Below are 27,436 nucleotides of genomic sequence, written 5' to 3' on the forward strand. Positions count from 1 at the left end.
TTTTAAATTCTGATATCCACACTCTCCGTCAATGTCAATCATGCCCAACTTGAACACCAAGTCTTCAAATGTGGGTTNGCAGAAAACAGAAGGAAGACGCCAGGTTGCAGGGCTGGGGAAAAACTTCTGGATTTGAGCGATCTGCTATACTGGTTTCTCAAATGGGTTGGTTTATATAATTAAATGGAAATGGGCTGGGCCTGTTGCTACTTGGGCCTCACATAACTTCAAAAAGATTTTTGTACGAATAAATCATAAGAATCAAACCATATACATTTTTTAAAATATAAATTAGATTAGGTTTTTTGCAAGATTGAACATTTTTCATGATACTGATCAACACGATTCATGCTTAAAGTGAAAAGTAATATTTTTAGCATAAAAATAATAATTTTTCATAAATCGGAGTTGAAAATCCATCGCACAAGATTGGTCGTTTTATAAAATTGACATATAACTGATAAAATTGATCCGTACTAGAGTTTGAAAAAAGTTTTTTTTGTTGGTATAAGTTATTACTATTATTGTTATTTATTTATTTTCAAAGAGTGTTTTTATTGAAATAAAAGTTATGAATTAATAGGTACATGCGAGCAGCTGTTCTTTTCGTCTTCTTGGAGCTTTTCCATTCACTACAGAGAATCCATGGCGACTCCTCCTCCAACTGATGGTGCTCCTCTGATCCAATTGGACGAAGAAATTGAAGGAGAGGAAGTTGGTTCCAGAAATTATCGTTTCTCCAAAATTGGAGAACCCGTTCCCATACGCAGCAGCACCTTCAAATTCGACCCCGAAAGCCTTCCCACCCAACCCTTGGTCGTCTCCGAAAAGTTTCGTCTCCTTTTTGTCGCGCATCCGTGTGGTAACTTCTCTCACCGTGTCACTTTCACGCTCATATGACATGATGCATAAAGGCGTTCACTTTCTAATCCTATGTCCATTGCAAATTTTTTTTTCGGCATTTTGGGGTTCAGGGTTTTATGTTACGAGGACCAGGGACGTTATTGCATCCGCCGAGCTGATTAAAGACAATCAAACTGCAAAATCGTTGAAGGAGTTATGCCTCGTGGATGTTCCTGTCCAAAACGTGACCATGCTGGCGCTTTCACCTGATGACTCCATGCTCGCCGCAACGGAGGGCAGCAATGCCCACTTTTTTGCCGTCAGTGCTTTGCTCCATAAGGTAGGGTTTTTCAGTTTGTATAAATCTGTTAATATTTTGATAAGAAGTATTGAAAGTTCACTTTAATTCTACAAACAAGTTAAGAAAGAAGACAATAGTGCGTGTGTTAGCATTTTTTTAAATGATATATTTTTGTTAAAACATTATTTAGTAGTTTTTGGTTAAATTACTTTAAAACAATAATACAGCACTTTATGTTTAATTTGGATTGGTCCATTGAAAGCTTCAGAGCTATAGTGTAGTCCGAGCTAAAATCCATTTAAAGCAAGTGAAATGTATTTTTCCTATGGCTCCACGTTTGATTGCTAGCTTACTTAAAGATCTAGTTTGGTCGTCATTGTTGTTTGGTGGCGTTGGGTTCGGCACGAGCAGCGGGTTAGTGTTGCATTAATTGTTGGTTTTGCGTCGGGTTGACATGGGTCCGTGTTTTTGAAGTGTACTGAATTGTGCTTTCTTCTTAAGGCCACAGCTGTCTTATAGAGACCTACTCAATTCAACTTGAAAAAATTTTTGATGCAAGAAAATGCTGCTGGAAGACCTGAGCCACCACCTGGACTCTTTAAACTTAAAAATCTTCAATAGTATCTTACACCAGTACACCACAATTTCGTTGTGGTCTCTATTCTCTACACTTGGTCGTTGGCTTTGGTAGAAATGCTGGTGGTCTGGACTCATTCTTAATTAAGTTATTGTTACTAGGTTTTGTGTGGTAAGCACAGTAGCTTATCCCCTGTGGTGTAGTTAGCCTCTACAGTTCTGCACTATTTGTTGTGTTTTTCCAATAAGAAATGATATCTACGAATTTTAATCGAATGCATGTTTTGAGCATTCAATGCTTGCTTAATACATGTGATGCATTGAACTTTGTCTTGAGCTAATATGGTTTCCATCCAACTAACAAAATTTTTCCCAATTGTGCCTGTACTGCATCCGTGTTCTCCTTCAAAGATTCGTTACCCTTTTTGAAAATTGTACGGGTGCTTGATAGATAGCACACTCCCACAAGTTTTTGCATTTTTCCTCTCCAAACATGCATGCATGTATGTATCTATCTGCCATAGTTGTATTACTTTTCTAGGTCAAGTCCATTGATTTAAGACCACAATCCCTCAAAACTTTGTCATGTGAAACTTTAAGAGATAAGAAGGTGCTCTGGAGATTTATAGTGATATTTAAAGGGCTCACACCAATTTGAGTAACAACTTCATGTTAGTATTTTGTCTTTTGTAGTACATCCTGAGGGTTAATTTAGTGTGCAAAAAAAAAATCCAGTAAATACTTAAAAGCTTGATGGAAAGGAAAAATTTATTTACCATAGACGAGTTTGTGAATATAAATGGTTGGGTGGGAAAAGTCATTAGAGAAGGTACTTGAGTTATTTGGAACCGACCAGCCTATCGTTCGATTTTCTAGGTTCCTTGGCTTGGTTTCTTCAAAACAAGATAGTAGAGACTGTTCCTCCTCCTCTCTATTAGTGACATCTTTGCTTGTTGCAGTTTGATTTCATGATTTTGTTATCAAGTTTAGACTGTATTTTGAAAAAGTTGGATGACACCATCAAACTATTGGTACAAAATACAAATGATGTCATCTTCGTAGATATGTTTATTTTGGTTTCATTTTCCTGTTGTTGAATTGTTTTGTTCGGTCTTTGTCTTGATTTTGTTTTCATCGGTCTAAGATTGAAGAATGTTCTTCCCTACTCCAACTTGAGGGAATGTTAAGAGAATGGGTTTTTGTACCTGTTAAGGTATCAATGTAAATTTTTTACTTATCATATTTGTTGAGAATGCATTTCTCCTCACCCTAAATTATGTTTATATTTAGTTATTGTAATCAATTTAAACATGCTATTTAGTGGTAAGTTCAACCTCCCCTCCTTGCCTTACATGTAAGTTGTAACTGATTAATGTGGGAACATCCCAAGTGGAATGTATAAGAACCTGCCTCTTTATTTCAGTCACATTAATAAAATCTACAAATGTAAGTTCTATAATTGCGCCATATTTGTTTCGACACATGAAACCTAAGATGTCCTCAATTTTATCTATGCCACGGGTTCCCGTCCAATCAACTATACGTTAAACAGTGTTCTCTTGTGTCTTTTTCCCCTTATGGGAAATCTTCTATTCCCTGAACTTTCATGTGATAAATATGCCCATTGAGACAGGAGCAAAAGCCTTCCTTTTCAGTTCAACTTGATGATTCCGTATGTATTAAGGATTTGAGATGGGCGAGAAATGTTGCAAAGGTGTATGTAATTCTTTCAGCTCGTGGAGATTTATTCTATGGATCTGGCCATGGGCCCCTTAGCCACGTGATGGAAAATGTTGATTCTGGTATACTTTCTATTCTGTATTTATTTGGCTTATTTAAGTTGATGTGTATATTATAAACGGTGACTTTCGTGAAGTTGAAGTCGTGGTTCGACTTTACTGAATCATTTTCAGGAATCTTGTACGTCCTAATATCTCCTCTCTAGATTATTTGTCGTACCACTGAAGAGAGAGTTTATGATACAAAAAAAGCTTTTGTTCATGCAATCCTGGAAAATATCTTGGTTCGCTTGAATTTTGAAATTAATTTTCTTTCACTGAGAACAATGAGACTATTTCTATTATCATTGTGTAGTCATAGAACTTATTGAACTTCTTGTGTGTAGCAAAAACCTTAGCACATATTTGGTTCAGGATCATATTCTATTACTTACTGATCTTTTTTGGCATAGTTGATTGGAGTGTTAACGGCAATTTTGTTGCTGTGGCAAGGAAGAATAATATCAGCATTTTGTCATCACAATTGAAGGAAAAATTTAGCTTTTCACTACCTTTTCGGTCGGTGATAGGTGATAACGATTCTGATGTTAATCAGGTCATAAAAGGTATTTTTCCTTCTCCAGTAATAGATAGTCGTTGATAATTTGTTGGTTGCCATTGCCAATGTTCTGAAGTTTTTCCAATTCAATTATATTTATTATTCATTTAGCATCCTCTCCTGGATCTTTGTTTTGGAAACTGTTTTCTGTGGTCAAAATTACAGTCTTAGAGTTGTGAATTTTAATAAACTTGCGACCAGATCCCATGAATTTTCCCACTAATCAGATTCTCGAAGTTTCTTGGAATCTGTTGACATTGCTTTGCCTGAAATTTTAGATATGGCGTTGATATGTTTAGCAACTAAGTTGAAAGGCTATGCTATTGTTAACTTAAAGGTTTGCAAAAGTAGAGGTTTTTCGTTTGCTCCAACATGCTTAATTTTGGCGACCTAAAGTATGTTTATTTGCCCAAGTCGATGGATCTTGGTTGTTGTTCTCGTTGCTGTCACAAGAGTATGTTGAGTGCAGGGCACAGACTGCTTAAAGTAACCACCATGCCGGGAGAAAGAGCTAGACAGTATAATTTTTCGGTGTAAACTCTGGAAGATAATATCATCACAATTTTTTTCTTGCTCGTTAGTTTTTTTGGCAGATCGGATTCATTGAAGCTGCTATTATTTTATAAATTAATCAAAAGGATTCATTGTTGGCTATCTTGTAAGACTTCAATAAAGTGATGTTGTTGGGCTTTAAAGTATTTCTGTTAGTAAGCAAGATCTGGTATAAGATAATCGACGAGGAGACTAGGAATAAAGTAAAATATGTGTCAAATCTTTCCATCTGTTTGTTCTGTGGATAAAGAATACAACTCATGCAGTAGCCTTGTCAAATAAGTATATTTGACGTTTTGCCTTGGCATTTGATTGTTTTCTTCCCGAGTTATGTCCATTCTACAAGTTGATGTTCCAAAAACAAAGAGTCGAAGTACAAGTTTCACCTTTCAAAAAATAAGTAAGTTTGTTTTGCAGTGTAAAGGTGATTTAGTTTTCTCTCCGTGGACAGCATTTTTCTGGCTTCTGTTGGTTATGCCTGATAGTGTTATAGATTATGGAGTTGTTTCTGTTTGCACTAGAAATGATTGAATGGTCAATTGCTCACTTGTGTTTGTTGACTTCTGTTATAGTTGTACGGATCTATAGGCTGTAAAGTCGAAACCTAACTTGAAGTCTTAACGTATTCTCCCATCCTGTTTTTACAAGTTTCTTTCCATTTATATGCATGAGTTTTTTGAACTATGCTGGAATCTCAGGACTTGGGCTGATATACTTTTCTATGCAGGATTATGGATTATATAAAAAAAAAAAGGAAACCCTTCCCCCTCCCCACTCCAAAAGAGTGTTCTTCTTTTCTATCAAAGATAAACTTTACTAAAAAAAGCTTTAAAAGACTGATCTCTCTCTCAACTTGGATCTGTCCTTTTTTAATGTTTCTTTTTTGACAATAATTTTTTCTAAATCTCAAATTTGTGGGTTAGTGGACTCTGTGCGATGGATTCGTCCAGACTGTATAGCTGTTGGATGCTTTGAGTTAAATGATGACGGAGAGGAGCAAAATTACATAGTCCAAGTCATCACAAGCAAGGAAGGAAGAATCACTAACGTTAGTAATTTAATTCCGTATATTCAGATTATATTTGAAAACCTTCTATGCTATCAGTACCTTCTATGCTACTACTGATATTCAATTGCTTCTACACCATTTTTCAATTCGCCTTGAAGCCTAATGAATTCTTAATGAACTAGTCATAGATTTTTGACTCTTCATTGCTTCTGATGATTGTAGTTGTTATTGCACCGAAGCAGTTATTGGTAATTGATGTAGAAGTGCAGTTGTCTCCTAGCTTTCAAATGAAATTACCTATTACTGTCGGATAGTTTAGCATTTTCCTTTATGCATCTTGAGTTCTTGACTTACATCAGTCTCTGTCATGGCCCACTTTCTTGTCCTTTTTTGCATGTTACAAGTTTTCAAGCAATAGTCTATGCCCTTTCTTTTCAGATTGGTAGAAATGATGGATCCACAGTTGTGGCCTTTCCAGGTCATAATCCCAAGCCAAATTAGTTTTGGTTACAAATTTCTTTATGTGATCGATTTCAACTTCCTCAAAATCACTGGGGTCAGCCGTCGAATTGATCATGCTCATATTTATATATTTTGAGAGACATGGTTAATTTGCTAGAGGAAGAAGGAACCCTATTAATCAAATTTAGGAAAGCATTAGGTTTTGAGTTATGGTATGGGCACATAACGGTTTTAATAGCTTATTTTGGAACATTATAATATTTTTCCATTTTTTTTAACAACACTCGTACATATCTTACAAGTTCATAAATTATCTAATGAAATTTGTAAATGGCTCATAAGCTCTGCCAACAAGCTTTGAAAGGACAATGATTTTCTTTTTGTTAAATGTTCCAAAGTACTTTGTATTTTTCCGAAGTAGCTCGATTATATGTAATAATTTAATTGATCATAACATTTGTGCCAGAGTTACCATATTTCTTGCTAATTAACTGATTTGATTATTCTTTGTTTGTTTTTTTTTCCTTTCAGGCAGGTTCAAAGGCAATTGTGTTATCCTTCAACAATGTTTTCTTGGATTTTTGTACTGATGTTGTGCTCGCCCGAAATGGACCACACCTCTTTCTCAGTTATCTAGATCTTTAGTACGTGAACTAGTTAATTTATTTACTTGCTTTACAGAGCTTTTGATATTTCAGTCACACTAATATTTTGCTATCATATGTATTGAGTTTGTTCACCCGCAAATCGAATGAATTTCGTCATAAGATAAATTTGCTATAATATTTAGAAAACAAATATGTTTTGTGACGGCCATTTTGTGTTGTATATAATTGGTGTTGAGCCTAAACACAGGGCTATCCAGTGTTTTCAAAATTACTAACTTTCCTGTTATTTCACCCAACCTTAGGGTTTTTTTTAACTTTTTTTTATTAAAATGGATAGCTTGATATTAAAACAAATAGGGGTGTTTTGACCAAACCTTTAGAGATGTCAATCAATTGGCTCAATTTAATGCATATAAATGGGGCATAAAAAAATAGTTGTAACGAGAAAGTATTGCCCCATATTTTGTTTTGAGATGTCCACGGTTCTTTTTTTGTCTTGAAAGGTTGACGTTGAACTAATCACTTTTGAATAGGACTTCTATTCATTGTTGTCATGATCCAACAGTAGCATTCAGTTTTCTCGTTAGTTCTTGTTCTGGGTTCTTTGCTCCTTTCCGCCCTATCTCCCTTTGGTTCTCGAAATTTCGATCTAATCGGTCTGCCAAATTTATCTCAAATCTGTCAACTTCACCTGCTGGTCTGGTTCCAAATTTGTGCTTGATTTCTAGATTGGTCTATTTTAACAAAAGGTACCTTTGGAATTTGGTTGGAAAAAGTTCCTGATCTTGGACCAGGAATATAGAAATTTTGTCTGAGTATGCATTTGCTCTCTCTCATCACAGTGAGCTATATCCGATTTTGCTACTTAGAACAATTATGAGTTTTCATATTATTGAGGTTGTGCATCTTTCCTGGCTCAATAAAGTTTACGTCTCTGTAAGTTATGGTTATTGCCGACAAAGTAGGGATGAAACTTTTTGGGAGAAAAAGATGAAAATGTGATGCTATGATGTCCACATAAATGAACCTTCAGAAATTCACATCGCATATATATGCAGTAACCGTTTAAATGATCCAATATGCTCTTTAGTTAAACATTTTATGCTTTTGAAGACTGCATATATCAATGTTATAGCTGTTGCTTTCTTTTGGTTTCAGCGGCCTTGCATTTATTGCTAATAGGAATCTATCCCGACAAGTTGGATTGCTTTGTTGGTCGCTGGACAGCAGGAAGAATGAAGCTGCAGTTATTGAAATTCTTAATGATGCTTGGATTCTGTATATTGATTCTCAAGGTACTGAAATTCGAAACGAAGAAAAGAAAGATTTTATGGATAAAGATTTTATTGATGTGCATTAACACGGTTGTTTGTGGGTTCGTTTGCATGTCTCTAATATTCTGGAATTATGAAACTTTGCCATTCTCTTTTCATCTGAATGCGAGTTATTTATGCATGGTTATTTTTATTCCATGAAAATTGATTAAACTTATCATGGTTATTTGAGGATCAGTCAAGTTTATTACTTTTCACTTAGAAATGGTGTTGTCGTGTGGGGAAGTGGTCAAAAGGAAGCTAGTGTTTAACAGATTAAAAAATATATGGGAAACCATATGGATATGTACTATCAAGCTGTAAAGTACCAATATTTCCGGATTCAAAATAAAACAGATCTCAGATGCATCTCTCTGTTTTTTTTAGATGCATCTCTTTTTCAACTGGTGTGCTTTTAGATGATAATTTCTTAACTGTTTTGTCTCAGGTGATGGTGAAGAAAATGTGATTTTAGGAATCGCTGTTGACAAGGTTTCCCAGGATGAGAATGCCAAACTCACACTGGGGGATGAAGATACAGAGGTTTCACCTTCTTGTGTTGTTATATGCCTAACCATCGACGGAAAGATTTCAGTTTTCCATTTTGCTAGGTAATTTTTTGCCTTTGGTTTACATCTTTTTGGTAGCTTTTCCTAGTGGCGCTCTTGGGAAGCTACATGTAAAAATCTTACTATGTTCCTCTAGCGCTGCAGATGCTTTGTCATCACCCAATGGTGCTACTTCTGAAGAGGACAATACTTCACAGGTATCATTGAAGCATGAGTTGGCTCAGATTTCTTTCGGAGGTGAAGAGGAGAGTGGGGATCAAATCTCTTCAAAATCTGATTTTCCTATGCTGGGCCAAAATGAAAAGGTAAAAGCAGATGCTGAGGCTTCTGTCAATGAGAACATTGAACTGAAATCTGCTGTAAACTCATATACATTGCAACTGGCTGAGCCAACAAGACTTCAGTCGGAAATATCAAACCAGGATAGCAATGTAGAAACTCTATCAATACAGGATGCCAAATCATCTGCAAAAGCTGTGGGAAATTTTTCCATCCAGTCTCTAACCTGGTCAAATGGTAGAATCAATACTCCAAAAACTTCTGCTGGGAGGTTTTACTCTGCCCCTTTTAATGAAGTTGATGATTCTGATAAATGCTCTTCACAATCTGCTGGAACTGGAGCTGTACTTCGAGAATCTTCAGATATAAGTAAAAAAGCTGAACCTTCTGCGGAATTCACTGCTTTTGGACTGAGAGCATCAAACAGATTTGGAAACATACACTCACTACCAACATATACCGTGTCACAAGAACCTTTGGCTGAGGCCGTTGTTCCTGGAAAATCTCGTAAATCTGAGAACTATAAGGACACTTTTCCATCTCCGTTTGTTACTGGGTTGCCAAACTCCATGCAAAATTCATCAAAACAGCAGTTTGGAAATGTAATGTGTTCATCATGATGGAGATTTTCACCATACTTCTGTCGTTTTTTTTTTTTTTCATTTGTCTGTTTCTAGCACAATCTGCCTTGTCACATCCCCACCCATCAAGGCTTTTACCTATGAGTCTGTTATGTTGGTTGTTTCATCAGCTTTTGGTATTTTGGTTACATTTACTTAAATGCTTTGTGCCTTGACATTCACTATTGTCATTTCGATGAAAGACGTTCGAGTTACATTCTTTTTTTAGTTTGTGAAAATATTATTAAGTTTGTGTGATATGATTTTCACAAGTTATTGTATTCTTCAGGTTGAAGGAATGGCCAAAAAATTGGATATCCTTCTTCAAGGTATTGAAGGAAAAGGTGGTTTCACTGATGCATCTATAAACTCTAAAAAAAAACTGGTGAGAGAATTGGAGGACACCATGTGGGCTCTTTCCAGCAGATGCCGAATGTGGGGGGTTAGTTCTACTTTCATGTAATCAAACCTTCATTTTCTTTGTTATAAATATAGATCAATCAGCAATTTGTTGATTCATCCCATCGACAACTAAGCATTATAAGTAGATGTATTATGTACTCTTGGTTCAAACAAAATAATTTCTCGATTCTTTAATTTTTTAGAAAAGTTGAACTCAATCATCTTTGATACTAAATGCTTGAAGCAAAAGGGACATTCATGTAGTTGGCAGTTGGCACTTTACAAACTATCAGTTTATTATTCTTACCTTCTGAACATCCAAGAAGCAGTTAGCTCCTATCCGAGTACAGTTTTCTGAGATGTAGTTTTACCATTATGTGACGTTAACAAAAACATTTTACTCTGCTCTCTTATCTTGTCAGTGGGGGAAATATATTGGCTTCTGGTGTATTATATAGTGGTCAATGAACAACATAATGATATCAGCCAATTGAATTGGTTTACTGATACTAACTTTGTTTTGTCGGATTAAATACTATACAAATTTTGTAATATTATATTTCTTGATAATGTAGGGATTAATGGATGACAAATCAAGGGAAGTTCAACTTCTACTTGATAAAACAGCACAAGGTCTGTTCCTATCTTTTGCTGGTACCTTGATGCCATATAAATATTTCTGAATAGTGGCTTTGTATGAACAAAATATTGTTTATGATTTCATCATCTTTATGTGTTGGTAATGAGGGGAAACTCAGAAGCAAGAATGTGACTAGAGAAAAGGAACGGGAAGGGGAGTGAATGGTGAACCCCTTCTAGGCCTAGCTAGTTGAACACTATTATTTGTGGAAATACGATTAAGGTTTCAACTAGGATGACCATTTAATTTAGAAAATATTAAAGCAGAGAAATTATCCATCTAGATGGCTTCACACTGTTGAGTTTGATTTGTTTTTGTAAAAAACAGAAAAGCATCTTGTTACTTATAGTCTTGTGCATGGTGAATCGGGTTGATATATTTTAGATCATCAGCTCCAGAGATTTGATTAACCATCTTCCATCTTATTTATTATCCTTTTCAATTTATTTATTGTGGTGCAGCTTCTTGGGTGGTGATGGTGTCAAACGTGGAAGTACTGAACTAGATTGACTCCCATTAGTAGAAATTTAGGATCCTAAATTGGTGTTTCTGTTCTGGGTTAAAATTCCAGTTACTGTTGGGTAACTTTTGTTTTTAAGGTCTATATGTTCATGTAGGTGAAGAAAATGAAGAGGATGTACTCAGAGAGCAGGATATGTGATGAGGCCATAAGGGCTCCTCATTGGTGTATCTGTACCATGTCATAGTTATTTCTGATATTTGAAGTCATGCCTTACCATGTTCTGTGTTTTGATATCTTTGTAGTAAATATCGGCAGTAAAGTCGTCAAAACACTCTGTTATAGTATCTAATGCTATTAAAAATTTTATCTTTCTTTTTTCCTTGAACATGTAAGTTATCTTGTCTAGAAGTGCTGAATTTTGTGGCATCGTTTCAGTTTTGGTAAGGAAAGTATATTTGGAAGGGATCTTCAAGCAAGATGCAGATAGCAGATATTGGGAGCTTTGGAATCGTCAAAACCTGAGTTCTGAACTGGAACTGAAGCGAAGACATGTTTTAGATCTAAACCAGGTGTATACCTGTTTGCCATCTTCATTACTGTTTGTTTTCCTTATTTTATTTATTAATGCTTATACTGTAACGCCACGTTAACCCAAAAAATTCAGGAGTTGACAAATCAGCTGATTGAATTAGAAAGGCATTTTAATTCTTTGGAGTTCAATAAGTTTGGTGGAAATGGAGCACTGCTAAGAAATTCGAGAGCTTCAGAGAGTGGGTATGGGCATTCAAGGTATTGCATATCATGTCTTTGTCTTAAGCATCTGTTGTACGTCATTCGCTGCTAACTGATTGGTGAAATAATGTATTTTTATTTGATCAACAAACCATGAAGTGATAGCAGGCTACATTCTACATTTAAGTAATCATCACCTTGATGACTTTGTGAACAGCATAAATCACTTTTGATCTCATGAGGAGAGTATATGATGCAGACCCTTCTGCTTTTGAAATTAAGTAGTGATTACAAATATCATTTCAGGACAACAGTTAACATTTTATAATTTATGTGAATTATAGTAATTTCCCATTTGGAAAGGTGTTTTAATATGAAGACCTCACCTAAAGGGTTGTTATGGTAATTTCCTTCTTTGTGTTTTATCCATCCGAATTAAATTCTTTCCTTTGTTAAAAATTGTTACGGAACTTGTATGCAACTCCTAAAATTTGCAACCTAGCACTTTGTTAGTTATTAGTGACGTATGTTATTCATGTGACTGAAGGCTTCATTTCGAAACATATTTAAGTGTTTCCTTGCAGGCAAATTCAGTCCTTGCAAAGTTTGCGCCACACAGTGAATGCACAATTAGCAGCTGCCGAGCATCTTTCGGGATGTCTATCGGAACAGATGGCTGTTCTGAGTATTGAAACGAGTGGAAAGGAAAATGATGTTAAGAAAAAGCTCTTCGAGTCTGTTGGCCTCTCCTATAACAGTGACTCTTGCAGATCTCCAGATGGGAACAGGACCTTTTATACTCAGTCCCACCGCGAACAGTTCACCGTTTCAGGTTCAATTGCTTCTATAACACAGTCTGTAAGAAACCAAGCTAGTCCCCAGTGTTATGAACCAGAAACTGCACGGCGGCATCAAAATTCACTGGATCGGGTATTGTTTCTTTGCTTTCTTCTCTCTTGGTTTTTTAATCTTAATGAGTTGGCCATCACTCATAAGCGCCAGTACATTATATATATTTTATTATAGTCGCCCATCTGTTTCATTTTTCTTTGTTTCTAACACGTCATATTCGTTCAATTTCTAGTGTACCTGTTGTGAATAATGATTTTTTTGGATAATATTTTTAATAAAACAATTGTAACGACTTATGTGTCTTTGAATACTTCATCACTTTCTCCCCATCAAAAGTCTTAGGTACAAACCTGTGTTACTCTGGGAAATGTGGGAAATTGTGTGGTTTTGTAGTGTTTAGTGGCCATTCTTTGGATTTTTTGAAGGAGTACTTATCTTATATGGTGAAATTGATATGTATTATAATTGGTTTGTGGATCCAATATCTTCCCTGCTTAAGTACATGTATTAATCAAATGGTTGAACGAGTTGGATGTGCATTTTTTCACCCTTACAAATAAAACTTGAGCACCGTACTATGCTTGCCCAAATGCATGAAATACCCATGAGTTTGATATATTGGTGTGCTGATAAATCCTTTCAACAGCTTCACTTGATCTTGTCTTAGATTAACAGATTCTTGCGCTTGAATAATGTATGGAACTTTGCTCTTATCATAAGTTAAGTTGCAAAAACATGTTTCAACATTCAATTCCCACTGGCCGAAAGGAAGAAATGGAATACTGGATGTGATTTATGAGAGAAAACATGTATATTGAATTGAAATCAAATCATATTCATAATAACCGAGTAAATCACTTATTTATACATTACAAATCAATGGATAAAAAACTTAATCTATTCTAAACATAAACTTTAAAATTTAAACAGTAGATAGATAGTTATCTAATAAACTAAAGAATCCATCCTAGCCGAACCGGTGATCGAACCGGTTTAGATTGAAAAACGGTTCAACCGGTCTGGTTCAATCTGTCTGACCAGTTGAACTGACGATCGAACCGGAAAACCGTTATATTATATAAATAATAATATAATATTAAAAATAATATATTTTAAATTATAAAGATTTTAACTATGTATATAAATAATAAAAAGATATAATAAAATCTAAACATATATATAAGATGTATAGAAATATACGAAAAAATATATTTATCAAAGTTTAAAACCTAAATAACTATATACGTATATTCTAAATATCAATTTTNACTTGAACACCAAGTCTTCAAATGTGGGTTGAAATCGACCCTTTGTTTGGACATTTGCAACTTACGACTTTCTAGGAACGTAGTTAACTCTTGAGATTCTCATCTCAATTTTTTCACTGATGAAATGACGATCGATCTCAACATGCTTAGTACCATCATGATGAATTGGATTCTTGGCAATGGCTATTGCTGCTAGGTTAGTTCGATTGTCTGATGTTCTTCCAATTTCAACTCAGTCAACAACCTTTGAAGCCATATTCCTTGGGAAATCCCATTGGCCAATGACCGAAATTATGCTTTTGCATTGCTTCTTGCCACCACTGTTTGATTTTTGCTACGCCATGTTACTAGGTTACCCAAACAAATGAGCCATACCCAAACGTAGATCATCCATCAGTCGAAGATCCTGCCCAGTCTGCATCACTGTATTCTTATATATCTCTTGACGTGGTTCTGCGGAAACACGGTCTATTCCCATGGGACTCTTTTAGGTACTTGAATATCCTAAGAACAACCTCCATGTGTTTATCTGTTGGATTGTTCATGAAATGACTTACGAAGCTGACAACAAATCCAATTTCTAGTCTTGTATGAGAGAGATATATCAAGTTGCTTACTAATCTTTGATATCTCCTTTTATCGACATGAGGACTGTCATTCTTCTGACCAATTCTTACATTTGTGTCCGTTGGTGTATCTACAGGCTTGCACCCCAACATCCATGTTACCTTTAAGAGATCCAAGACATTTTCTTTGGGAAATTAAAATTCCATGCTTTGATCTGGCCACTTCTATTCCAAGAAATATTTCAAGGGTCCAAGATCTTTCATCTCGAATTCCTTTGAAAGCAGTCGCTTAATCGGAGTGATTTCCAGTGATGACAATATCATCAACATAGACAATGTTAACAGAGATTCTATCTATGTTGGAGTGTTTAACGAACATAGTGTGGTCTGATTGGCATTGTAGATTCCCATTGCCTTTCAGGACTTTGGTGAACCTGTGAAACCAAACCCGAGGCGATTGTTTCAGGCCATAGAGTGATTTCTTCAACCTACATACCTTGTTTACAATTTCTTCTGACTAAATCTCGGAGGTATGTTCATGCAGTATAGAGGTCGGTCTAAATTTGTGGCAATGGATAGGAGTACACGGACTGTGCTCAGCATGGCTACTGGTGAAAAAGTTTGGTGTACTTTTTTTGCTGCCGGACGTGCTTTAAACCGTTCAATGCTTCCATCAGATTTGTGCTCAATTGTAAAGAGCTATTTGCAACCAACAACATGTTTTTCGGGTGGAAGTTCTATGATCTGCCAAGTATTGTTCTTTTCAAGGGCTCGGATTTCATCAAAGACAGCTGTTCTCCAATGTGAATTTTGGAGAGCTTCATTGATGCTTGATGGTACCTGTACTTGATCTAAAGTCACAACAAAAGTACGACCGTACGATGTGCAAGGAATAAACGATCAAATGTGACAAAATTAATTATCAGATGCTAAGTGCATGTTCTAATCCCCTTTCTCAATGCAATAGGTAAATCATCAATTTCATCAGTATTCGGTGTGTCAGAGCTTGGCGTACCTTGAGTGTGATTAAGAGAATCTGGGCGTCAAAGAAGTGCTATCGGTTGGCTAATTATGCTTGTTTCCTGAGAATTCCCAAGGTGAAGTGGTTTCTTCAATAAAAAACATGTTCAAAAGGTAGAATAAGATTTTCAGGATTTGGGTGGGAGGGGGGAATTTATCTGGCATGATTGAGGGGATTAGGTCAATTTGGGGTTCATTTGGAATGTCAATGAGCTCCGAGTTCGGAGGTTCGTTCCTAACGGTCTCCTCGTAAACCGAGCAAGGTGTAAAGAATGACTCGTCTTCCTGAAAAGTGACATCCATGGAGGAGTAGAATTTTCTAGTGATATGGGAATAACACTTGTATCCTTTCTGATTAAAGGAATACCCAAGAAATATACACATCAGAGAACGAGGATCAAGCTTTCCCCGATACTAGAATGAACATGTACGAAAGTTTTGCAACCAAAAATGCGCATTGTAATGTGATGTAGTAGGTGGGGATTGGGTAAAACTCGAGTAAGGTTTGAATAGGTGATTTGAAGGTAAGGACACGTGAAGGCATCCTATTGATTAGGTAAGTGTCAGTGATGATGGCGTCACCTCAGTAATGATGAGGGACATGACGAGAGAACACAGAGCGAGCAACCTCAAAGAGATTTTTTTGTCGTCGCCAATTTGCTGAGGTGTTTCAACACAAGAACTTTGATGAACAAATCCTTTGGTTATTTTATTAGGTAATCGCCTAAGACATAGTTAAAGAAATCTCTAGTCCAATCAGTGCGGAGGATCTGGATATTGGTTGAGAATTGTGTTTTGATCATGGCATTGAATGATTTAAATATCTAGGAAGTCTCACTCTTCTCCTTCATGAGAAACACCCACGAGAGGCGCATATGATCATCCACAAATAATATAAACCAACGCACTCCTGATATGTTTTTTACACATGAAGGGCCCCATATATCACTATGAATTAAAACAAATGGTTTGGATAGAGTATATGATTGTGGTTTGAAAGTGTTACACACATGTTTGGATCGTTGACACACGTCACAATGAGGAAAATGTTAACTTTTATTATTAAATAATGATGGAAACAATTTTTAAAGCTACATAAAGTTCGGATGTCCTAGTCGAAAGTGCCACAACGAAAGTTCACTATTCGTATTGGACTGAAAAGCAGAAATGGGAATACTAGGAGTTGGAGGCTTTGAGAAGGGTTTCAACTTGTGAAGGTATGGGCCTGCATAATAATCAGCAATGCCAATCGTCCTTCCCGAGACCAGTTCCTGAAAAACACGAGGTATATGAATAGTGGTGAATTCAGATCTTGATTCAACATGCTGACTGATATAAATTGCAGTGAAGAGCAGACACAAACAAAACGTTATTTAAGTGCAAAGTAGATGATAAACATCTGGAGCCCGACCTGAGCACCAACCTTGTGCAAGAACCATCTGCCACCCAAACCGATCTTGGGACAGAAAGTGGGTAGCATGATATAAACAAATTCAACTGACCAGTCATATGATCCGACGCTCTGGAATCAACGATCCACGATTGTGAAGGAAGACGTGGAGAAAGAAATGCAACGGAATTATCACCTTGGACAACAGTACTTCTTGATCCAATGTCAGTGTTTGATGGTAGCTGGGCTTGCTGGCAGAATTTCCTTTGGAGGACGTGCAATTAGGCGTTGGTGAAGGGCATTGACTCAGCGGAAGAAAGATCAGCAAGTGAGACAGTAGCATTAGCCCAAAGTTCTCGCGCAGGCAAATCCGTGGGCTTGCCATGATTTTTCCTGCAAGGATCAATGTTGTGATTAGGTTTCTTGCATTTTTTGCACCAAAGTCGTTCTGGAACTGATCTTCCTTTCGTGGCTGTTGAAAAATGTCCATCCCGTGTAGCAGAATGCGCAGAATCAAGTGGAAATGATGGTGGTGCTGTAATGTGAGGGCAGAACCATCAGGGGCTGCGGAACTGTGCTGCAAAGAGAGTTTCTCATCCTTGGTGCATGCCCATTGAAATTCGTCAATGAGATCAATTTTCTGCCATTGTCGAGTCAGGGCAGAGAAGTAGTCTGCAACGAAGCTTTCTTCTTGGCGGAGATCGTGCACAGGAGATTCAATGGCAAAGAACTCGACAGTGGTATATTTGCAAGAATATGTTTCTCTGACCGCATCCCAAATGTCTTTTGCAGTCCAGTAGAGGAGAAAATTTACCACAATTTCAGGTGTCATTGAATTAATTAACCAAGACATGACAAGGTTGCTTTCAACCTTCCAATGTTTGAACTTGACGTTGCCCGGGTCAGGTCGTGTTGCACTGCCCTTGAGTTGATCTTCCTTGCCACGTCCACAAATGCACACGAGGACATATTGTGACCAAGGCAAGAAATTCGGGCCAATAAGCTTGTGGCACGTGATGGAAAGAGGAGAAACATCGCCCATGATTTGGGTCGTGCTCACCGGCGGTGATGAACTGTCGGTGGTATAGGCCGTACCGTACTTCGTCATGGGCCATACCTGACGTCTGATACCGTGTGGTTTATGATAGAAAACATGTATATTGAATGGAAATAAAATCATATTCATAATAACTGAGTACATCAATTATTTATTATACATAACAAATCAATGGATAAAAAACTTAATCTAATCTAAAAACTTAAACTTTAAAATTTAAACAATAGATAGATAGTTATCTAATAAACTGAAGAACCTATCCTTATTTTAAATTCAAATATCCGACACTGGATAATGAGAAAATTCTGTCAACACATTTCTACCATTGCCTGCTTGAATTTAGACCTTTAACAAAGGAGATAATTCTGTCAACACATTTCTACCATTGCCTGCTTAAATTTAGACATTTAACAAATTTGCATTTTCGTATGTGAAGCACTTTTTTTTCTTTCGTTCTTTCTAAATATCACTATTTTTTGAGAATTAGCAAGTGCATGCTTTAGGTTTCACAAATATATGCAGAGTTGGGCTAGCTTTGAGCCTTCAAAAACAACAGTAAAACGGGTGCTCTTAAAAGGTGATTATGAGAAGGGTAGTGCAAGTCAGTCAAGATTAAATACTGATAAACAGTATCTCACCCCTCAAGCACAGAAGAAAGTAGAAGTTGGTTCAAAACTTTTGAGTACCTCGGCAGCCTCTTTAAACCTTTCTGGAAGCGAAGGTATTTTAGTAATTGAACTGTAAAATAATGTGCAAATCAATTTTTTTACTAGAAAATGATTGGTGTACTTTTAGGTTATCAAGGCACTACTGAAATACAAACAAAGCAGTTCAATGCGAGACAATCAACCTCGTTGTTACAAAGGGAATCCAAAAAGAATTCTGCATTGTTACTGGGGTCAACAGTGACCAGCAACAGTGACAAAGGACATTTCCGACCAACTGATGAAAAATTAAGGAGTGACGTTCTTCTCACCCAGAAAAATGATTCTTTTTCTGCAAGTGATTCTATTCTTGTCCAGCAGTCCAATAAAAGCTTCCATCTAGGACCATCCATGCCCACATCGTTGCCAGAGCCATCACTAACATCACCATCTGATTCCATTTGGAGTTTGGAACGATCTAAAATTGAGTCAAAGCTGACAACTGAGGATCTGAAATTTACATTTACTCCTGCATCTGCTTTTAGTTCAGTTCCAAATGAGCCCGAAAGAACTTTAGTTGCTAAAACATCTGCTGAACCAAGCCAGCCTTGTCTTGATGTGACAGCAACTACCACACAGCGATCAATATTTGGCTCTTCATCACCTTCAAGATATATATCATCATCACTTCCATCTTCTCAGTCAAAAACAAGTGTGCCAACCTTATTTCCTCTGACCATGTCCAGTCAAGAAGCTAGCGTAGATGCAAATCAGGAGGTATCTCTACCTCAGACATCAATTCCGTCAAGTGCTAATTATACTTCTACCTCGTCTTTGTCATCATCTTTGAGCAATCATTCATCGATGTCCCTTGCTTCACCATTTTTCAAAATGGAGTCTGAAAAATCATTTTCTAGTTCTCCTGTTGCGATGTATGGCTCAAAAAAGGAGGGGATTTTGCAAACACAGACTTCCATTGTCAATACGATATCAGCAACAGAAAAGGATGATAAGATACAGACGTCACCTACACAGCCTATTTTAGCCACATCTATATCAGGTTTGAAGCTAGTACCTTCAGCATCATCAACACTAACACAAAGCGAAATGGATTTTGGTGGCTCATCAATTAATCCGTCCATTGTCACATCAATTATTAAGTCGGAAAAGCCTCACACTGTTGAAACTCTTTCACCAGTTGCAATATCAAGTACTGGGACAGTTGGCAGCGTGAAAAATGTGGTCACTGATGCTTCTGAGGAGGAGGAAATGGAGGAGGAAGCCCCTGAGACAGATCAGACTACTCAAGCTGCATTAGGAAGCCTTGGAGGCCTTGGAATCGGGTCAATACCTGATGCAGGCCCGGGAAAACCAAATCCATTTGGTGCAGTATCCCAAGTTTCCTCTTCATTTACAATGTCTGCTCCCAGTAACGGGCTGTTTCGCCCTGCAACATTTAGCTTCCAATCAGCTCAACCTTCAGAACCAGTGCATCCAGCAGCCTTGGCCTTTTCTGGTGGGTTTAGTTCTGGAAATCCCAGTCAAATTTCTTCAGTAGGTGGGTTTGGGCAGCCGGCACAAATTGGAGCTGGTCAACAAGCACTAGGTTCAGTACTTGGTACTTTTGGACAGTCCAGGCAACTCGGATCTGGTCTAACAGGAAACAGTAGTTTTGGTGGTGGTTTCATGGGCAATGCTGCTGCTTCAGCTTCTACACATGGTGGATTTGCTTCAGCTTCTACACATGGTGGATTTGCTTCAGCTTTTACATCTGGTGGATTTGGAGGTCTTGCAGCAGGTGGTGGTGGATTCGCTTCTGCAGCAGTGAATGCAGGACCATTCGCGAGTGCTGGAGGTAGATTTCCCTTTCCTGCCACTACTGGGGCTTCCTTTTCAAGTAAATGTTTCAGGAATATTACCTAACAATATAATTGTAATTCGAAGTTAGATTCATGGTTTTGAAATTTTTTAAAATCTCAGACAAATATACTAATTTGATGAAAATTGTGATTATTATTGCAATTTGCTATTAACATCTGGTATGTCAATTGTTCACCACATATTTTTTGTTGATTGTATTATATTTTTTTGGTTGTTTCATCTGATCGTGATCTGAAAAACTTTGAAGGGGGTGGATTTGGAGCTTTTAGCAGTCAGCAGGGTGGTGGTGTGCTATCTGGTTTCGGTGGGGGTTCAGACACTGGGAGACCTCCCTCTGAATTCTTTACACAGATGAGGAAATAGTCGCTATTATTGTGCATTTTGCGGTTCATTCAGGCATTATTTTATGTTCTCTTCACTATTATCTCATTTGTTTAGATAGTGTGATCAACGACCGGGATAGGACTTTTACTACAGTTTACAGTTGCTATGTATTCTTCTTGTTTTGTACCTATAACGGTGCTTTCCAGAATTAAATACATTTCTTCAAAATATTGGTATCCGATTTATCTCTGTTACACTTTGCCTCTACGGAGCCCTGCTGTATCTGCTTCGTCATTCATAATCAGAGTTCATTCATAATCAGAGTTGCGATTTCAATACGCCCGCACAGACACACATATATCTATGTATGTATGTATCTGTAAGGTTGGCTGGCCATCATAAAATTGTTTTCTTTATACATCATAAAATGGTTTACGCTGATTGCTGACAGCCGGAGGAGAGTTTTGCTTTTCCTCTCGGGTGTTTTCTTTGTGGATCCATTTTTGGCCGTGTTACAGGTTCTATATACCTCATTATAATTGTGAGAATTCTTGGATATTTATTTTTGATCATGTTATTGATTCATGCTCTTAATTCACTAATTTGTATTTTTTTAATCTTTTTACACTAGAGTGTTGACGTGACATCGGACGATCATCAATATTTTATGCTGTGTCATTACTTTGATAAAAATAATTAAAATTTTAAAAAAATGAAAATTAGTGGAATAAGACGTTGATCGACTAGTACGATAGATCTAAAAAAAAATTATATTTTCTCTTCGACTTGATCCATTGATATTATATGAAATTATGATTAATTGTTTTTTTAAAAAAAAAAACTCGAGCCACTAACACAGTGAACCGATAATAACAAAAAGAATAGAACAGAACAATCTATAGTTCGTATTTTCGATCGGATGGAACAGTAATGAAGATAAAGAAGTGCAATCTCAAGGTCATATTTTATTTTATAAACCAAACGCAATGGAAATTCAGATTCAATTAATTAATAACAAAATTTCCTTTCTAATAACATTGTTAGCCGGTGTATTATATAAAAAAAATAACATTCTTACAGAAAAGTATACTAAAGAACAGAATCAGACATAGGGATGGCAATTTTCCCCACGGGTTTGGGGCTCGCGGGAAAAACCCGAAACAGGGATGGGGATCCCCGATTTTTTCGGGTTCGGGGATTTAAAAAAATCCCCGATGTAGTTCGGGGCGGGTATGTGATTACTATCCTCATTCCCGAAATCCCCGAACCCGCCCAGAAAATAATATTAATAATAAAATAATAGTATTATTATTATTAATAATATAATAATAATATTATTTTTAAAAATATTAATAATAATAATATTATTAATATTGATATTTATATTAATATTAATATTATCTCTAATAATAATAGATAATAATAAGTTTTGGTTTGAGAAAATTTTCGAATCCGTCATCGTCTTGCCATATTAATATTTTTGAAACGTGGATGGGGGCGGTGATGGGAAGTTGATCCTCGAAGTTTCGGGTTTGGGGATTCCCCGAACCCGAAAAAGCAGGGATGAAGGTGGGGATGAAATTCGGGGATGGGGATGGGAATGGCAAAACCCGCCCCCGTCCCGGCCCATTGTCATCCCTAATCAGACACTTGCAACTTTGTCAAAATTTATCATTGATGTTATAGATATGTTGTTTATAAGTTATGTTTATTTTTCGAGTACCGTGGAGGAAGATTTTCATTATTTCAGCAGCAACATAATAGAGAGAATATTTTCTTGAGGAAAATGCTCGAAACAAAATTACATTCTGAAATATATTTTCTAACATGAACATATCCATTATTCACTATCCAAACATAATACAAAAATATGCAATAAAGTGGAGTATAAAATGAAAAATTATCGGAAAAAAAGCAAAAACTTGTGTGAGACGGTCTCACGAGTCGTATTTTGTGAGACAGATATCTTATTTGGGTCATCTATGAAAAAATATCACTTTTTATGCTAAGAGTATTATTTTTTATTGTGAATATCAGTAGGGTTGACCCGTCTCACAGATAAAGATTCGTGAGACCGTCTCACAAAAGACCTACTCATTAAAGCAAAAACTTGTGTGAGACGGTCTCACTGGTCGTATTTTGTAAGACGCATATCTTATTTGGGTCATCTATGTAAAAGTATTACTTTTTATGCTAAAAGTATTATTTTTTATTGTGAATATCGGTAAAGTTGACCCGTCTCACAATAAAGATTTATGAGACGGTCTCACAAGAGACTTACTCAAAAATTAATGGTAAAGATTAGATAATTTCATTACTCTGAAACATCTACTCTGTACAATTAAATTTACAGGAAAAATTTCATAAATTGCTCCTTAAATTGGTTTGAGTCTTTGTTTGCTCTCCGACCACTGATTTTAGTACATTTAATTTTTTGTTTTTGTCAATTATAATATTTTTTCACCTATATAGTGTCGGTAGAATAACTACAGACAGCATTTAATGCAAGTTGGTTGGCGCACATTTTAAATGAATAAGGAAAAGTCACAAGTTGCGGCAGGATTTGAAGACTGAAGACTGAATACGCGTATTCACACTGACAGAGGCTCTATAAATAGAGCTCCCCTTTCATTCTGAAATTATCCCTTCTTCGAGTTTTCTCTCATCTTATAGCATTCTATAATATTTGTGAGGTGTTTGTTCTCCTGTATTAAGAGAGTGTGTGTTCTCTTTGGAAACACGGTGAGTGAGTTGTACACCACAAAATATTATAGTGAAAATTCTTTTCATCTTGCCCGTGGTTTTTACCCTAATAATTTTTAGGGTTTTCTACGTAAATCTCGGTATCCAGTTTATTCTTTATTTTTGGGTTTTATTATCTCAAATTACCGCAAGTGGGACCAACAGGTGGTATCAGAGCCTTGGTTTAAATTTCTTAAAATTCTGAGTATGCTATGTGGTTGCAGCCTAGACTGATCTTCCACATCAGAAAAGATTTTTTGAGATTTTTTATTTAAGGCGGGATTATTTTGTCCAGTCTACTAAAATTATTTTAGGCATAATGACAGGCAGGTACGAGATAGCAAAGTTCAACGGAAGCAATTTTATGTTGTGAAAAATAAAGATACAAGCAGTTTTAAGAAAGGAGAATTGCTTGGCGGCTATTGGAAACAGACCGGTGGAAATTACGGACGATGTAAAGTGGAATGAGATGAATGATAATGTTGTTGCCAATTTACACTTGGCTATAGCAGACGAAGTATTGTCAAGTATCTCTGAGATAAAAACAGCAAAAGTTATCTGGGATACTCTGACAAAGATGTATGAGGTCAAGTCGTTACACAACATGATTTTCCTAAAGAGAAAGCTTTATACTCTTCGGATGGCGGAATCCTCATCGATGACCGACCATATCAATACACTAAATACTCTATTTGCCCAACTCATTTCCATGGGACATAAAATAGGGGAAAATGAACGTGCGGAGTTTCTATTTCAAAGTCTACCAGATTCATATGATCAATTTATCATCAACATTACCAACAATATTCTTATGGGCTTTCTAAGATTCGACGATGTCTTAACTGCGGTTCTCGGAGAAGAAAGCCGGCGCAAGAATAAGGAAGATAGGTTGGTAACCTCGAAGCAGGCAGAGGCTTTACCGATTATAAGAGGAATATTTATGGACCGTGACTCCTGTGGGAGCCAAAGACGAGGTCGATCAAAGTCGAGAAGTAAGAAGAAAAATATTTACTGCTTTAAATGTGGCGGTAAAGGGCACTTCAAGAAAGAGTGTATGAGTATCGAGAAGAGTTCTCAAGGAAATGTGGCCAGTACTTCAGGCAGTGGTGAAATTTTATTCAGCGAAGCAGCAATTGTTGCAGAAGGCAGACACAAAATTTGTGACACATGGATTATGGATTCAGGAGAGACATGGCACATGATGTCTCGGAGAGAATGGTTTGATCATTATGAACCAGTCTCAAGAGGATCTTTATTCATGGGAAATGATCATGCCTTGGAAATCGCTGGGATCGGTACTATCAAAATTAAAATGTTTGATGGCATCATTCGCACCATACAGGAGGTACGACATGTTAAAAGACTGACGAAAAATCTTTTGTCCTTGGGGCAACTGGATGATATCTTGTGCAAAACCCGTATCGAGAAAGGGATCATGAAAATTGTGAAAGGCGCGCTTGTGGTTATGAAGGCGGAAAAGTTTGCTGCAAATCTGTATGTATTTTTGGGAGAAACACACAAAGAGGCGGGAATAGTTGTTGCATCAAATGGTTCAGGAGAAGAATTAACAGTGTTATGACATAGAAAGCTCGGGCATATGTTAGAACGGGGGTTGAAAATTCTCTCAGAGCAGAAGCTGTTGCTGGGACTTACAAAATTGTTACTACAATTTTGTGAGCATTGTGTTGTTACCAGTAAACAACACAGATTAAAGTTTGGCACTTCTACTGCCAGGAGCAAAAGCATATTGGAGCTAATTCATTCGGATGTTTGGCAAGCATCTGTTGTATCCCTAGGAAGAGCGAGATATTTTGTCTCGTTCATTGATGATTTCTCTAGTAGATGTTGGGTGTATCCAATCAGGAAGAAATCGGATGTTTTTCAGGTCTTCAAAGATTTCAAAGCGCGAGTTGAACTTGATTCTGAAAAGAAAATCAAGTTTCTGAGGACTGAGAATGGAGGAGAATATATCAGTGAAGAGTTTGATGCATATTGTCAACATGAAGGCATTAAAAGACAGTTCACGATGGCTTACACACCTCAACAGAATAGAGTGGTGGAGCGGATGAACAGAACCTTGTTGGACAGAACAAGAGCTATGTTGAGGACTGCGGGTCTGGACAAGTCATTTTGGACAGAAGCAGTCAAAACCGCTTGTTATATTATCAATCGTTCTCCTTCATTGGCGATTGATCTGAAGTCTCCGATGGAGATGTGGACCGAGAAGCCGACAGATTATTATCATTTGCATACATTTGGAAGTCCTGTGTACGTTCTTTACAATGAGCAAGAAATATCGAAGTTGGATTCGAAATCCAGAAAATGTATCTTCTTGGGATATGCTGATGGAGTTAAGGGGTTTCGCTTATGGGATCCTACTGTCCACAAGCTTGTCATCAGCATGGATGTTATCTTCGAGGAAGATAAAGTAAAGGGAGACAAAGGCACATCGAATTCAAAAACTACTATTTTTCAAGTGGAAAATAAAACAGACGAAGGTCAAATTTCTTGTGAAGCAGTACCAGAGCATCAAGAACAAGAACATGTTGAGTCTGAGGTTTTCAATGTGAGGCAGTCAACTCGAGATAGAAGACCACCATGTTGGCTTTCAAATTATGTCACTGAAAGCAACATTGCATATTGTCTATTATCAGAGGATGGTGAGCCATCGAGTTTCCACGAGGCTACTCAAAGCTCGGATGTATCTTTGTGGATGATAGCAATGCAAGAAGCTTGTGGATGATAGCAATGCAGGAAGAATTGGAGGCATAAGACAAGAATAAAACTTGGGATCTTGTTACACTACCACAAGAGAGGAAAGCCATTGGAAACAGATGGGTATATAAGATCAAGCATGATGGCTATAACCAAGTGGAGCGGTATCGTGCTAGATTGGTGGTAAAAAAGTATGCTCAGAATGAAGGCATTGAATTCAATGAGATATTTTCTCCTGTGGTTTGACTTACTACAGTCAGAGTAGTGTTGACATTGTTTACAGCGTTTGACCTACATCTAGAACAACTAGATGTGAAAACATCATTCCTTCATGGAGATCTTGAAAAAGAAATTTATATGCTCCAGCCAGAAGCTTTTGCAGAAAAAGACAAAGAGAACTTGGTTTACAGGTTGAACAAATCTCTGTACGGTCTCAAACAGGTGCCGAGGTATTGGTACAAGAGATTAGATTCCTAGATCATGAGCCTGTGATACAACAGACTTAGTGCAGACCTTTGTACGTATTTCAAGAGGTCTGGTGATGATTATATCATTTTGTTGTTGTATGTAGACGACATGTTGGTAGCAAGCCCCAACAAAGATCGGGTCCAAGGATTGAAGGCACAGTTGGCTAGGGAGTTTGATATGAAGGACTTGGGACCAGCAAACAAGATTCTAGAGATGCAAGTTCACCGAGACAGAAGTAACAGAAAAATTTGGCTTTCTCAGAAAAATTATTTGAAGAAAGTCTTGCAACGATTCAACATGCAAGATAGTAAGCCAATATCGACCCCTCTTCCTGTTAACATTAAGTTATCCTCCGGGATGTGTCCTAGCAGTGAAGCAGAGAGGATGGAGATGTCTCGAGTACCATATGCATCAGCAGTGGGAAGTTTGATGTTCGCTATGATCTGTACAAGACCTGACATTGCTCAAGCAGTGGGAGCAGTTAGTCGGTATATGGCGAATCCTGGACGAGAGCATTGGAGCACTGTTAAGAGGATCCTTAGATATATCAAGGGTACCTCGAATGCTGCATTATGTTATGGGGGATCGGATTTTATACTCAGGGGCTATGTGGATTCAGATTATGCAGGTGATTCAGATAAGAGGAAATCTACTACTGGTTATGTGTTTACACTTGCAGGGAGAGCAGTAAGCTGGGTTTCAAAACTGCAAACAGTTGTGACGTTATCTACAACGGAGGCAGAATACATGGCAGCTACTCAAGCTTCCAAGGAGGCAACATGGATTAAAAGGTTATTGGAGGA

At 37.1% G+C, this 27,436-nt stretch overlaps 1 protein-coding gene across 1 annotated transcript; it reads left to right on the forward strand.

Annotated features, from left to right (window-relative positions):
* Positions 1–589: 589 nt before the first annotated feature.
* On the forward strand, positions 590–20,936 carry LOC140961611 (nuclear pore complex protein NUP214). The gene is made up of 17 exons (XM_073420255.1): positions 590–862; positions 975–1,183; positions 3,354–3,522; positions 3,912–4,064; positions 5,533–5,657; positions 6,612–6,724; positions 7,847–7,983; positions 8,450–8,612; positions 8,707–9,451; positions 9,759–9,911; positions 10,447–10,504; positions 11,410–11,543; positions 11,639–11,763; positions 12,291–12,636; positions 18,382–18,580; positions 18,655–20,358; positions 20,632–20,936. The coding sequence occupies exons 1-17, from the start codon at positions 646–648 to the stop codon at positions 20,745–20,747; spliced, it is 4,866 nt and encodes a 1,621-aa protein (XP_073276356.1). The 5' UTR covers positions 590–645; the 3' UTR covers positions 20,748–20,936.
* The last annotated feature ends 6,500 nt before the right edge of the window (positions 20,937–27,436 follow it).

The sequence above is a fragment of the Primulina huaijiensis genome, chromosome 16 (genome assembly GCF_012295235.1).
Source record: "Primulina huaijiensis isolate GDHJ02 chromosome 16, ASM1229523v2, whole genome shotgun sequence".
Taxonomy (NCBI): domain Eukaryota; kingdom Viridiplantae; phylum Streptophyta; class Magnoliopsida; order Lamiales; family Gesneriaceae; genus Primulina; species Primulina huaijiensis.